Source organism: Peromyscus californicus, unplaced genomic scaffold (genome assembly GCF_007827085.1).
Source record: "Peromyscus californicus insignis strain IS unplaced genomic scaffold, ASM782708v3 Scaffold_18__1_contigs__length_77618521, whole genome shotgun sequence".
In the NCBI taxonomy this organism is placed as follows: domain Eukaryota; kingdom Metazoa; phylum Chordata; class Mammalia; order Rodentia; family Cricetidae; genus Peromyscus; species Peromyscus californicus.
The window spans coordinates 33,304,488-33,319,324 of record NW_026294480.1 but is presented as its reverse complement, the minus strand read 5'-3'; the positions used below and the strand labels follow the sequence as shown (position 1 = coordinate 33,319,324).

The window sequence follows — 14,837 nt, the reverse complement described above, 5'->3', positions numbered from 1 at the left end:
TACTTGGACACCACTTCATTGAATTAGTTATACTAACTAGCTGCTGTGTCAAATAAGTCTTCCAGTTCCAGTGATTTGGCACCCAAAACATTTGCTTTTCCTTGGATGTTGAATAGTGGAATGGGGTTCTGAGTAAGTGGGCTTTGTTGTACACAGTCGAGCATGGGCCCAGGTTGAAGAGAGCTCATCCATATTCTGTCACATTGCCTTTCCATGTCCATACATACAGGGATTGTTATGGGCCAGCACCTAGAAGTCACCGATATCACCTTTCTTTTTTTCCATTGTCTGGAATGCAGGCTCACTGCTACTCTTAACTGTAGCAGAGCTGGGAAATGCAAGTGGTTGGGTCTCAAATGAAGGCTGATAAACGGGGTTAAAAGGGAATGATGAGTATGCCTTAGATAACTGTTTTTCTTTCTCTCACGCCAGTCTAGATAGAATCACTTGTCTTCCTTCAGTAATTGATTCTGTTTCAGAAATCTTTGGGGAGTTTAGATGGTAGGAAACATTCTATTTTCCTTTTACAATGTGTTGAGCATACTAAAAGGGAAGAAAACCAGATACCTGAACATTTTACTGCTACTACTGGAAACACTTTGATTTGAGAGCACTGCTCTACTATTTTTCAGTATTACTTTCCTCAACTGGTGAGTAAGTTTAGTAAGAAAGCTGCCCCTTCTTTCCATCCCTTGTCCAGGCACACTTACCAGGTGCACCCCCCATGTTCTGCGATGACTTGAACATGTCTGTGCTCCTTTAATTCCCTCATCCAGTTATTTATGGTTTAGGAGGAAAGGAGCCAGTGGGGCAGGAAGGACAAAGCTGGAAACCCCTGTAATGATAGAATTACACACGGACAGGACAAAGTGAAAGGCCACTCAGCTGCGTCTTGGGGATGAGGGAGACGTGGGGAATGCCACTTTCAGAGAAAGAAAGCTTGCTCTCCGTCTAAAGCTTTTTTAAAAATGACTCATGGTTACATCTTCTCTAACTAGACAATGAGCATTTCAAAGAAAAGAATCCTGTTTTTGAAGATTTCTAGAGTAGTATCAAGCTTACACTAGGTACCCAACAAATTGAATTGACTGACTGAAGATCTACATGAGTACCTTTGTAAACTTTATTTACCATACACTTGCATACATTATCTTATGCAGGGTTTACCACAGCTCTATGGCAGAGATAAACAGTCTTATTTTAGGCATCTAAGTACTTAACTGAAATTCTGAGAGGTTTGATATTTTGCCAGTGTCACACAGAGGTTAACAGAATAGATGCAGGTGTTCTGTTTCAATCTTGTGCATTTTTTCACTTTTGGAAGCAGGCATTTCAATGTTAAGAATGGTGCTGTGTGTACCAGGCTCTGCTGACTCCTCATGGGAGGCGTTACCTTCTTATAGGAGGGAATGAGGGGTAGGTTGGAGGGGTAGAAGGAGGGAAGAGGGGGACCTATGATTGGTGTGTAAAATGAATAAAAAGATTCTTAATTAAAAAAAAAAAAGAATGGTGCTGTGAAATTTCCAGCCTGTGCTTTGGGGGCTGGAGAACATCAGATCACTTAGCTGAGCGATGCAGGACTTCATATACAGCGAGTGAGTGGAGAGAGGGCTCTTTTTAATAGAAGCAAACAGGTGGCTTTTCTAGAATTGTTTAAAATGCTATGTATCTGCCAGCTCTGTATTTTGTACTCAGGAGGTTCTCTGTAAGTCTTTAACTAATTGAAGTGATTTCAAATATGTACATTACATTTAGTTAAATTGGGCAAGCTTCCTGTTAGAGACTGTCATAAGTTCTTAAATCTTTGTAATCATCGTGTCTCAAAATTTGCCTGTGGTGTACTCTAAGCCAGGATTTTTTTTTTTTAATTCAAGGAATTTATAGCACATTACCTTGATTTCTGGTTTTTCTGTTTTCTGCTATGGCTTTCCCATATTTATCGAGCCGTAAGGACATTGGTCTTTTCTGTGGAAATGTGATGACCTGATGGCCAATCTGTTAAAGTTCCACCTGACTAAGGGTCACAGCATTGATTGGAGAAGTTAAAATTGCACATTTCCACATGGCTATTTTGCGTTGTTTCCAACTTCCCTGTCTGAAGCCACCTGATCCTGGGTCCTCCACACACCTCTCCCCTCTCCTGTTGCCAGCTGCTCCCCATCTCTTTGGTGGCAGGCTCTAAGCCACAAAGCGCCCAGCCACTTCCTCCTTTCCTACTTGCTGTTCATCTAACTCATGCTGGCATCCTGCTGTTTACCTCAGAGATGTCTCTCGAGTCCTGGATTTGAGGTCCTATTTTAAATCCAGGTGCCCATCTTAATCTCCTTAGAGCTCTGAGATGATTGGAGAGTATTTACTGACAAATGAGCAACAGGACTGAGCTTAAAAATAAATAAATAAAACGTTTCCACATTAGAAGTCGTATCTTCACTGAGCCGTGGGAGGATTTATTTCATCATCTTTGGAAACACCTGTGTTTTCCAAAACTCTGTATCCAGGAGACAGAGCAGGCAGTGGGAATCTTTGCCTGTGCATGGCACAGAGAAGGCGGTTGATAAATGAATAATGAATGGAGCTGAAGGGGTGGGGAGGGATAGATCGGCGATGGCAGGATGGTTCTGAATGCAGCGTCTAGTTTCTGCTTTTGCTTGACTGGAAATGTGTTTTTTTTCCTTTTGTTCTCTCTCTCTCTTTTCCAAGCTCAAGATGAAAGCCCAGAGCTAGAAAGATAGACAGACAGAACCACCTTCATGATTAGTCACTACTAGAGAGTGTCTTTATTGCCTCAGCCTACTAATGTGAATTTATGGGAAATCCAGATGTGCTTTAGAAAGTGTCTGTAATGGAAAAAAATCAGTAATAGCAACTGCTTGTTTAAAAGAAAGAAATGGGGGGCATAGGTGTCAGGCTTCAATCAAATATTTTTGCAAGAATATTCTACAGAGGTTCTTACATTAGTTTCTTATTCACTGATTGTCTTATTACTAATAAATTGTCCACAAAATTGTATTGGTAGCACTTAGTAGTTAAATGAGGTAATAATATCCATCCTGGGGGCTGGTGAGTTGACCCAGCAGGTTAAGTGCCTGCTGCACAAGCCTGGTGGGCTGAGTTTGATCCTGAGAACCCATCAAAAGGTGGAAGGGAGAGAACACGCTTAACAGAGTTGTTCTTTAACTTGCACGTACATGCCATGTCACGTTTACCTCCGCGCCGTTCACACCCATGCATACGATTAACAACAACAACAACATCAACGACCATAGTAAAGGCATTTTAAAATTTATTCTGAACTTTATCCTTCCACCACAGGCTAACGGAATCACAAATTTTAGGTTCCAAAGCTTCGAGGACTGAGTAGTGATGGTCAGGAAGTGTTTCCCACAGTGGCTTGTTCCGGCAAGTTGGCGGTATTCTTCCTTCCTCTTGTGACGGAAGTGAACGGTTACGTGACTGCTCACTTTCTGTTTCTATTTTACAGGGGAAAATGGTGAAAGGAATGGGAGGAGCTATGGATTTAGTGTCCAGTTCCAAGACCAAAGTGGTGGTCACCATGGAGCATTCGGCAAAGGTAACATGCTCTTTCCTCACAGTTCTGAAAAACTCACAGGCCTTTGAGCCCCGCTGTGCCCTGTCGTGTGACCGTGGTTTTTAGTTTTTCTCTGGCTTACTGAAGGTGATGGCACTTAGGTTTCAGTGGGAAGGAACACAGAAAGGTAGTAGTTTCTTACCTGGCCAGATGCTTGTTCAACTTTGAGGGCCTCCAGGTATCAGGGTGTTCTTGGAACATTTGTCTCGCATGCGCATCTGAAGTAAAGGCTTTGCTGTCCTCTGAAGTCAGTGGAAAGATGTTGGGGCAGATGTATTGGTTCCTGATTTAAGGTGATTATCGTTTTGGGCGTCACTGTGTTCGAATGAAAAGCCCAATAGCATGTTGGTTTTTAATAGCAGTTCTTTTCAGTTGGGCAGTCTGGCCTTACCAAGGCGGTGGCGTCCTTTCCAGAACATATGAGAGAATGATGGCTGTGCTGTGGTGATAGCAAACGTTCTCGTTCTGAACAGCATTATTTTTGACAAATTACCACAGAGTTATGGGGTGCCTACTAGATGCTAGGTGATCACAGCTTGGATTTGGCAATGACCCCCCCCCCCACGGAAGCCAAAACCACCGATCTAAGAGAGTTCATTTTCAGTCTTCCACCCCCTTTCATCCTATAATAAATAAAAGCAGCTAACATTTAGTGAGCTTTCACTGCATGCCAGCCATTCTGGTGTGTTTGTGTGTGTGCATGCCCATGAAGTGGATAACAGGTCTCTCTCTCTCTTTTTTTATTACATTTATTTGTTTTCTTATCCGTTGCGTGTTTGTGTGTACATGCATGCACCCCTGCCTCCACTTGCCACAACATGTGTGTAGAGGTCAGAGGACAACGTGCAGGAGTTGGTTCCGGTTCTGGTGATGAAGTTCAGGCTGTGAACCTTGAAAGCAAGCGCCTTGAAATCAAGCATCTTTACCCACTGAGCCATCTCACCGGCCTCTAAGAATAGTTTTTCCCTGCCTCCCTCCCCCCTCCCCCTCCCCCACTTCCCTTCTGTTTGTGTTTTGGTTCAGGAAGCAGAACTTTTGGAGTAGTAAAGTCACTTGCTTCAAGTCCTTCACTGCAGAGCCCAGTCTTCTAACAAATGGAGCCACTGTTATAAGTTGCTTACTTCTTAATGTCTTTGATGCTGTCCAGAACCCACTGATCTCTGATGATTTGTGAAGGTGGTATCGGGTGGTCTTGTTCCTCCCTTGGTACGGCCTTAGATTTTGCTTTATTAATCCTGTGAGGCTCACGAATCTGAGTGAAACGGTGGTGTGCGCGCCTGGCTTCATTTAGTGATGCACCCCCAGTGTAAGAGCATGGGGGCTAGATTTGCCCTTCACTTGCTGGCCGGGGGAGTTCTGTTGGTGCTGTGTGCTGCTGTGAATGCTGTCCTTGTGGACACTGCCCTAAGAATGGATTTGCATAGGTTGTTTGGGTAAACAGTGGGAAGTGAGCAGTGGGGCGTGAATGGGCATGAACGTGCGTGAATAGGAAGGGAACCAACACAGGTGACTGCTGTGAGAAGCCTTTGCACAGCATCCAAAATGTTCATTCCAGAGGCGGAAGAACACCAAGCTTCTAAGTCTCCTCTGGAACATAATGTCTCTTTGGAGGAAATTCCATCCAGCTCCCCTTTGGTTGTTACTTTAATGTTGACGCCTAGGCAATGGAGTCTGGCTTGTTTTGGATTATTTTTGTGTATTCATTTTCAAAACATTAGGCCTGTGTTTAACAAATTCACTCTCTATTTCTCTCTCGCTTTTTTTCTTCACCAAAGTCTTTTCTTCTCCTCAGCTGGAATTTCTGATAGAGGAGAATAAACGGTACTTCAAACTTGTGGCTGACTGAATCCCTGTTAAAGCTTGCCGTAGATGCAAGATCACATGCTCTCCCTTCCTCCTTCTGTTCTCAGTGAGACATGGGGTTGTTTCACACTCGAATTGGAGTGTTTGCCGCAGATACTTTCATTTGAACAAGCAACATAAAAATCTACTTGTGATTAATTTTTCTTTCCAGATAATTGGAGGAAGGGGTTGATTTGTTAGATAGTTTCATTCTGTAGTCCATGCTTGCCTGGAACTCACCCTGTAGCCAAAGTTAACCTCAAACTCGTGGAGTTCCTCCTGCCTCAGAGTATTGGGACTACAGGCATGAGCCACCATACACAGGTGTGATTAAAATAAGTATAAAGGACTCCTCACACACAACAGTTAGATAACTTCCAAATACTAATCAATAGAACACCTGTCCTCATATTTCATCTGTGGTCCTAGGATGTATGATTCTACTTGGGGCTGCTACTCTGAACTCACTGTGAATGGCACTATGTGAACCTTACCACTTCCTCCCTGAATCCTTTACTTGGGTAAAGGCTGAAAAGGGACAGGTGGGGGTTTCTTGTTTGTTGTTTTTGCTCTTTTGGGGGGGCTGCCACCCAGCTCCGAAATAAATTACACACAGAGGCTTATTCTTAATTATAAATGTTCAGCCTTAGCTTGGCTTGTTTCTTGCCAGCTTTCCTTAAATTATCCCAGCTACCTTTTGCCTCTGAGCTTTTCCCATTCTCTTACTTCTGTAAATCTTACTCTTACTCTGTGGTTTGCTATGTTGCTGGGTTGCTGGCCCCTGGAGTCCTCCTCCTTCTCTGGCTGCCTCCTCTCCTCCTCCTTCTGTATATTCTCTCTGTCTGCCAGCCCCACCTATTCTTTCTCCTGCCTTGCTATTGGCCATTCAGTTCTTTATTAGACCATCAGGTGTTTTAGACAGGCATAGCAACACAGGTTCACGGAGTTAAACAAATGCAACATAAACAAAGGTAACACATCTTAAAATAATATTCTACGATGGTTTCCCATCCCTGATAGCCCCCTCCAGTTAGTCACCTGTCCTTTCAGGCCTGCCTGGCACTTGCTGTATTAGATAACACACAGGCAGCCAAGTGAACTAAGCGTCCACGCACAGGTTTATCGATTCAGGGTGCAGAGCTCACAAAGGGATTCCAACACAAGAGAGAAACGTAATCTCGTATTCCTGAGTGGTACTTTTGTTTCCACAAGTGTCTGGACCTGCCCACCAGATTTTCATCTTTTCTCTTACTTATTCGCCTGTAGGATTACAGGTGCATTGGCTGACCTTCAAAGCATGTTTCTATTGTTTTAATAAGAACAAAGGAAACTTTTCGAAACTGGCTGCCTGCTGGTACTGCTCCTGCGTGCCTCCTTGCCCTCTGGCAATTTCTGGAGCCAACAGTTGGTGCAAACACCAGACTGGAATGTGGTTTTGGTTGAGGCTGAGACATAATGGCATCTCACTGTATAGCTAGTGCTTTTGTGTTGTCCATCCATCTTTCTTCATTTTTGAAAGTATAATATTTTTTTTTTTTTTTTTTGGTTTTTCGAGACAGGGTTTCTCTGTGTAGCTTTGCGCCTTTCCTGGAACTCACTTGGTAGCCCAGGCTGGCCTCGAACTCACAGAGATCCGCCTGGCTCTGCCTCCCAAGTGCTGGGATTAAAGGCGTGCACCACCACCGCCCGGCTAATATTTTTTAAAAGATTAGCTTGTGGAGAATTCCTTACATGCACGCCTTTCTTCTTTTTCATCTTTGGACCTAGTTCTTCCTCTGCCTCTTACAACTGGAAAGGGAAGCAGGAAGAGTTTGGGTCCTTAGCAGCTGGAGATGTGCCTAACATTGCACAGACTTAGTCTCACTTTCTCAGAGACCCTCTGAGTAAGTCCAGAATGTAGGCAGGCGACTGTCGGAAAGTGCCGGGGCTGGCAGTTTGATTCCATCTGTGCCAGCCTGTGTCCATCTCACTCTCACAGACGGTCTCACAGACCCAGATTTGTCTTTTCAGGTTTCAGAGAAACTCCTTGGCATCCCTTTTCCCTGACCATAGCTCCTTTTGCTCTGGTGAGAAAGCCATCGAGACCTTGAAAGAAAACCTGAGAAAGCAATCTCTCCGTTTTTATTTCCTTGGATTCTGTGTTATGATCTTTCCTCACTAGATACTTAGTACCCCAGCGGCAGATGGCATTTTATAACTTCTCCTGTATGCCACTAGGCTGGGCTCAGTGCTACTTGAACATTTATGATTTCTGGAATGTTTAAGTTATAATTTTAAAGATAAATCCAGTTACGGTATGCTGCCCTTGTCTTCATTCTGTCTATTTGCTAAAGGCCTTAAAAGTTGGGCTGAGTTACATTGCTACTCTGCCACCTTGGGCCCACAGATGTCTAATCTTCTCCTTTGTGAGTTCCCAGCAAGACATGGAGCTCCATCTCTGGTCCTCTGAGCCTTACATCCCCTATGCTATTCTTGGGTATTATTTAAAACATTTTTTTTTATACCAATCATTGTATTTCACCCAGTGGTTCCTGAAAGCCTTTGTCTCCAACTGGAATTCTCTGGTGAGCTCTAGAATTGTATTTCTAATTCCTGTTAGAGGATGCTCCCTGGATGTTCCAGAGCCAACTCAGCTATAACATGCTCCAAAATGAAATTATCTCCCTTTCCCTTAAACAGTCTCATCCTCTTTCTGCCTCAGCTAGAGAAATGCTGACCTCTCCACCCCTATCTGAACTGTTACCATGGTCTTCACCCCTACCTGAAATATCACTATGGTCCTCACCCCTGCCTGAACCGTCACCATGGTTCCATTCAGTTTGTACCCCATCTCCATAAACGTGGATCTGTACTGCTCCACAATCTTCTTGCTCTGTATTTTCCTTTCCCTACCCATATTTAGGTCCCTGGTGAAGTGTCCAAAAGGTCCTCCTCGTAATCAAGTACTTGGACCAAGGAGTTCCTCTTTAACATCTTGATACAGTCAACCCTGCCTGGGTTACCATAGCCTGCCTGCTTTTTACAGCTGCCCTGCCCCCAAGCCCCCTGCCTCATCCTTGTTTCCAGGATTTCAGTTCTGCTCCATGGTGTGGCTCCTGTCCTTGAGTGATCCTACTCTCCTGCCTTACCCTTTTGGTCTTACTTTTGGCTTACAACTGCCTGTACAGAGTTCTGGGTGAATAGGATAAGACTTGACGGGTCTGAGGGTAGAATGTCTACCATTTTCTATGAATGGCCAAAGGAATGTTCTTTGATGTTTTTGCCTTGGAATTTGGTAGGAAAGCCTTATGTGGATTGTTGGGTCACCTGTTTATGCAGGCATCAAATCTTTATCAGGGACTACTCCGTGGAGGGCACTAATGATAGGGACTGAGGAAATAAAAAGGAAGAGATGTGGTTCTTTCTTCAGAAAGCTTGGTCTGCTTATGTATTTATGATAGAAGGCTAGAAGATGGGCTGTACAGCTGAGTGGAAAGTTCATTTTGAGGGGCAACAACAAGCTTCTTCCCATGGAGCGTTTCCAGGGACATCTGACGGCTGGGGCAGAGTTTGACAGAGACCTCACTGTTATAATAGAAGGGACATTAGGACAGTGTGAGACCAGGACAGTGTTTGTCAAGGGATTAAGTCCTTGTCAGAGAGCAAAGGTGGAAGGGTTAGGTGGGAGCAGGACACAGTGGCTTTAACATATGCATTATATTATAATATATATGTAATTATAATATTATATAACAATATAACATATTCTAATAGATAATATATTATAATATTATAACAATATAATATAACATATAATATATATTATAATATAACAATATAATATATTATACACACACACACACACACACACACACACACACACACACACACACACACCCATGCCACCTCTTTCTCAGTCCAAACCCTCCTGTAACTTCCCATCTCTCTTAGACTCAAGACTTCAGTTTCTTACTGATGTCTCTTAGCCGTCCATGGTATATGGTTTGACTCCACCCCCCTCCCTCACTGCTACCATTCTCTCTCTCTTAACTCCAACTGTACTCCCTTCTGGTATCCCTGTGGCCACAAACTGTTACTGCATCTCTGTATAAAGATGGGTCATAGCAGCAGCAGTTCTCTGCCAACTGAGAGTCTCCACCAGTGCCCTGCAAACTGTTAGGACCCACTGAGCAGGTACAAGGAAAGGCCAAAAGGCCCCATGAGGATAAACTCAGTGAGAGAAAATTCACCCTGGCGTGGTACTCTGTATACCCAATTTTCCTTGTTTAGCAATCCATTTTTATCATGCCCCACATCGCTCATGCTAGTGACCTGACAGTCATGTAGTTGGTAACAAACACAGCATTCCCCAAGGAGGTGCATGTACATGTAGAAGATTATTTACTTGCTTTCATCATCATGGTGAGGGGTGACCAGGGAGAAGGCACTGCATGCTGACAGACAGGCTTCTGTGATACCGTGTACTAAAAATTAAATATCGGAGAATATTTACTTTCTAATATTAAATATGGAGCGCAGAGTTCAGCCTCTGAGGTAGATTACGACAAGCCTTGGCGGCTAGGAAGAAGCAAGCGGAAGGCACAGAAACTAGCTTCATTTCTCCTTTTGAAGTTCTGTTTCACACTACAGGCCTGATGTGCCTTTGCTCTGCCCCCTTTGCCCTCCTCTCCCCAAGTCTTGTGATCCCCTTTCAAGTGCTTCTGTTAGATGAACTTCTGTTGAGCTCAGAGATACTGGGACTGTGCGTGCAAGTGTACTTCTGAGAGCCAGAAAGACACCCCAGGCAGTCCACAGGTACTTAGCCACATGGTATTTGATAGCTCCATTTCTGTCAGAGTTCTCTGAATCAGATTGTAATATCCAGACAGTGTATATTGGTCACTGTGGTTTACTTAGTGTTCTGCTCGTTCCTGTAGATGCAGAGATGAATGGTTTTAGCTTTGAGCATGCTAAGAAGCTATTAGGAATTGATAGGAGATGAATAACATATCATGGGTAGTGGGGAGAAGGAGGCACAGAACATCAAAGAGGGCCATCGTACTGGGGGTGCCCCGGGACACTGGAGTGGACACTATGGAAGGGATATTGGAGAAGTTGTTCTTAAAACTAGAAAGGCTATGGTCATTTGAATCTGAGATGATGGGATGTAATTTGGTTCATTTTCCCGGTAGCTGGTGGCCTGGGAATGACCAGTTCCTAGAACATTCTGCTGTATGCCAAAAGAGCTGGTTCCATGAGATTAAGTGCATTTTGATGCCCTGAAATGTACTGTTTTGATATAGCAGGAGATATTATCGTTTAACCAGAGTCATTCATTACTGCAAAATGTAGTTCTTGGATGTCATGTAGAGATCTAAAGAATTGCAGAGCTCACAGGGAAGCAAGTACTGGAAAGTTCTGAGGCCCAAGTCATTGACAAAGTTGTGAAGGACCTAAGGTATGGAAGAGGAGAAAGTTGTCAGGGAAATAGTTGGAAGCAATAAGGTTTGGGAATTAGTAAAAGTTACGATGAAGTGTAGTGAAATCAGGAGCCCTCAGGGTTAGTCAGAACCATTTTTTGGAGGCCTGCTGAGTCGTTCAGGTCAGTGCTGAATCCCTTGCTCCAGTGACTCTCTTGCTTCAGTTTCCTGAGACATTGGGTCTGCAAGCATGGACCACTCATCTAGCTCCAGACGTTTTAACTCTTATGCTTTGTATCCATGCTTCTGTCTTTTCTCAACTGCCTTTTGGAGAACATGAAAAAGAAGCAGAATGATGAGGATGCATGCCCAAACCCTGTTTTTATTTTTAAGCATCAATTTAACCCCTCCGAGTTCAGTACACCTTCAACATTTCAGTTAGTTCTTATCATGATCGAGAAAGCAGATCAAGGCAATAGGAGATTAACAACCCAGAGAGATTAAAGGTCCAAATAAATGCCTTCAGGTCCCTATTAAATGAGAGTCCTGGTCTTCGGACTTCTCTAGTGTTTTGGATGCTGCCATACGATAGTGACAGTCTTTATTAGAACTTATTTTTAAACGTTCAAAACCAGCAATTGTTCCTGCTCTGTGAATCACTAATGTATGCAGCTGTCATGCTGCACCGATGCTCAGCCCGGGCGTGCTTAGGAAAGCGTGCTAAAGTGGGAGTCAGTCATAGTTTGGCTGGCGAGCTAACCTATTGTTGCATTGCAACTGTGACGTTGTTTCATCTTTCTGCATTTTGTTTTGCTCTCTCCTTGATGTCTGCAATGTCTTGGAGCTAAATGTGAATGGATTCATCTAGCTATGTTGTTCTAACTGCACAAATACACCAGGGGCTGGTTTCCTTGGCCAGGCTTATGGTTTGTCTCCAGATATGTACTGCTTTTCCTGTGGGTCTCAGGAAATTAATTTAGGCCATTTTGGGGGGCTTATTTCTATGTCAGACTTCATGTAGGGACTTACAAGCTCATAAATAATTTATTGGTAGATTATATGAATTTTAATTGTAAGTTGTATAAGCAATTGCAGTTAACATTTATTCTTACTAAATGTTGGATGGCTATATTTAGTTTAATAATACTGTGAAGTAAGGTGGGCAAGAAAAGTATGGACACACTGACCTCACACAGATAATGTGAGAAGGTCCAGCCTTTGTACAAAAGTTCTTTGATGAGAGGTCCACACCTTTCCTATCTACGTTATATTATTTATGCAGAAAATAGTATATGAAAGGTCTCTGTTGGTAGGGCACCATTAATGTTGTCAGTTAAAACTCATCATTTCCCCTAAAACAGGGTTGCTTATTCGTTACAATCCATGATGCAGCCTTCACACCAAATCACCAAATGCAGCTCTTCCTCAAATCATGAGAACCAAGTGAGAGCTCCCCGCAGGACGTGTTCCTCAGAGGCCTACAAACTATTCACTTCGTTTGAAGTCAGGCTTGGGATTCATTGTGACATGTCTTATTTGAGCTATATTAAATGTAAGAAAACCTGACAACTATAGAAGTTCAATGTTCATCATTAATTTCAGCTATTAAATTTAGCTTCTGTGACATGCAGAATGTGAACTCTCACAAGGGAGGCGATAGTAGAAGAGACGTGAGGACGAGGTTCTCATTCTACATCTGTAAATTTTCTTACATAGCAAGATCTAGAAACAACTTAGTCTTCAAGGTGTAATATCTAGCTACTTAATCTGTAGTCAACACTAGTTTTGACTAAGTTAAGCTTATAGAGTTTGTCTTTTAAAAAACAACCCATCCAGGATTTATAAAAGTTGTCCATCCCTATTCATTCATTCATTCATTCATTCATTCATTCATTCATTCATTCATATGTTCATCCATTCAGAAACTTTAGAAGACCTTTTATGCCTTGCACTGACTTGCATGTACTTAATTACAGGTGCATTGCAAAGTTGACAAGTTACTACAAAGAGTAGAATCATAATTCGACCCTGATGTCTGAAATTCATTGTCTCTGAACATGTGGTTGGTTTGATACCAGTCAGGGGAGATCTCTAAACCAATTTATAGATGGATGTTTAAGCAGGCAAAATAGGCAGATGGCTGATGATGGTGGTGACATCATTGTATTTGGGGTGTTTAGGTCCAAAAGAAAGCTGAAACATTTTGGTGTTTTTAAGAAAAGACCCTCAGTGTGCTAGGCCAGCCTTCAACCCATTCATTTATGCTCCTAGTGCTCCATAGCTAAAAGGAAGTTGAATCATAACTGGGAGAGGTCAAAGCTGATATTACAGCTGGGCCCCACAGAAGCACCCGGGAAGCCACTTCTACATTTGGGGTCACGATGGGGCTGGGGAAGGGAGTTAATGGGTAAAACCTGGTTTTTGTTCACAATCCCTCTTTTGCTTTATGTTTGAAGAAAGGGCACTGTGACTAAAAGAAATCTCAAAAAGAAAAAGTTCATTGAAGCCAGGTCATGTGTTTTATTAATGAGCAAATTAGAGCTCAATCTCAAGGGGAAAAAGTCACAAGAGAGAGTGAACGTAGTATACTGAGTCCACCTGGCTGAGCAGTGGTCTATTTTGCGTGGGCATTAGGTAAGAATAAAATTAGTTCTGATGGTTGAAATTAACAACAAATTGTGACTGGGAGGACTGAAAATGATGATGGGGACTTTGGGGCTGCAAATGGAACTTGTAAGAGAATTAGGTGCTCATGTACCACAAAAATAGACCAGTAGATAATCTCTAAAATTGACAGCGAGGAATAAATGGCATGCTAAATATACTGCTTTAAATGTAGGAGAAAATGCATGAAAATATAGAAGAAAATTGAGGTGTTTTCCTATTGAAAAGAGAAGCAAGGCATTGCTATTTTCTGTGTATCTGTTACTCTTTTAGCAAATAATATTAAATCTGTTTTAGAAGAGGGATGCTGGGTTGCAGGTTCATTTTCCATGCATACTTCCTACTCTTGGCAAATAATTACAGATGTTTTAAGAGGGCCATACTTTGGAAGAGAAAAATGAGGATATGAGACTTGGAACTGTACATTAGGTAGTACAGGAATTGAGGCTTAAGAGTACAAATATGTGGAACAGGGCTTCCCAATAAATCTCTTAAGCATTTGGTTAGTTGTAGGGGCCCTCTCTAAGTTATTCCAGGCATGGAAGGTACCTTGAGAAAGAGGAGAGCTTGACTGTGCATATGTTTGAAAACAGTCTATGCTTAAAAGTAGATGTCTCTGATAGTTCCTGGTTTTCCTGCTCCCTAAACACTGTTGTTGATGTTTTCTTGTTGTTCTTTAAAACAGGGAAATGCACATAAAATCATGGAGAAGTGTACATTACCACTGACGGGAAAGCAGTGTGTCAACCGCATTATTACAGAAAAGGTAAAGTACCTTCCTCTTTTGATTCTACTCACATCAGCTGCCTTCTTTCTTATTTTATTTAGAGACACATTTGAGGCTTTTTAAAAACTATCATCTAAAATTATGGAATGGGAAAATTAATGTCTCTAAATGTAGACTTGCTCATGTACAACTCTCTGGAATTACACACACAAATGGGAACTCGTACGCTGGGTAGCTTTCACAGTTTGCTCTAATCAGAGAAGAGCTTTCTTGAGCCTTAAATTTGGACTCTTAAGATGTCAAGATGGATGATCTATATAAAGTTCAGAGTGTTCTTCTCTTTCTTTCTTGTCTGCCAAAATCACACAAATACACTGTTGGGTTTTGATTTTAGGAAATTCACACACAATTGAGTTTGAGTTACTTGGGCATGAGGTACAGTATAGACCTACAATGGGTCAAGACATTCTGCTTTTTACATGGCTTCTGATCTTTTTATGAAGTGGACTTCAGAACACACCTACCACCTCTATGCCTCTGTATTTTGTTTCATAAATGGAAAACTTTGGCCAACTATACAGTTAAAACTGTTCGTATCATAGAAGTAGTTGTGATA

General features: G+C 42.4%; 1 protein-coding gene across 1 annotated transcript in view; it reads left to right on the top strand.

The window, feature by feature from the left end:
* The window catches only part of Oxct1 (3-oxoacid CoA-transferase 1), a 125,358-nt gene that overhangs the window by 98,857 nt on the left and 11,664 nt on the right, over positions 1-14,837 (top strand). Inside the window, exons 14-15 of the mRNA XM_052743218.1 lie at positions 3,482-3,571; positions 14,180-14,260. Coding sequence (XP_052599178.1) covers positions 3,482-3,571; positions 14,180-14,260 — 171 coding nt within the window. The remainder of the gene's footprint in view (positions 1-3,481; positions 3,572-14,179; positions 14,261-14,837) is intronic.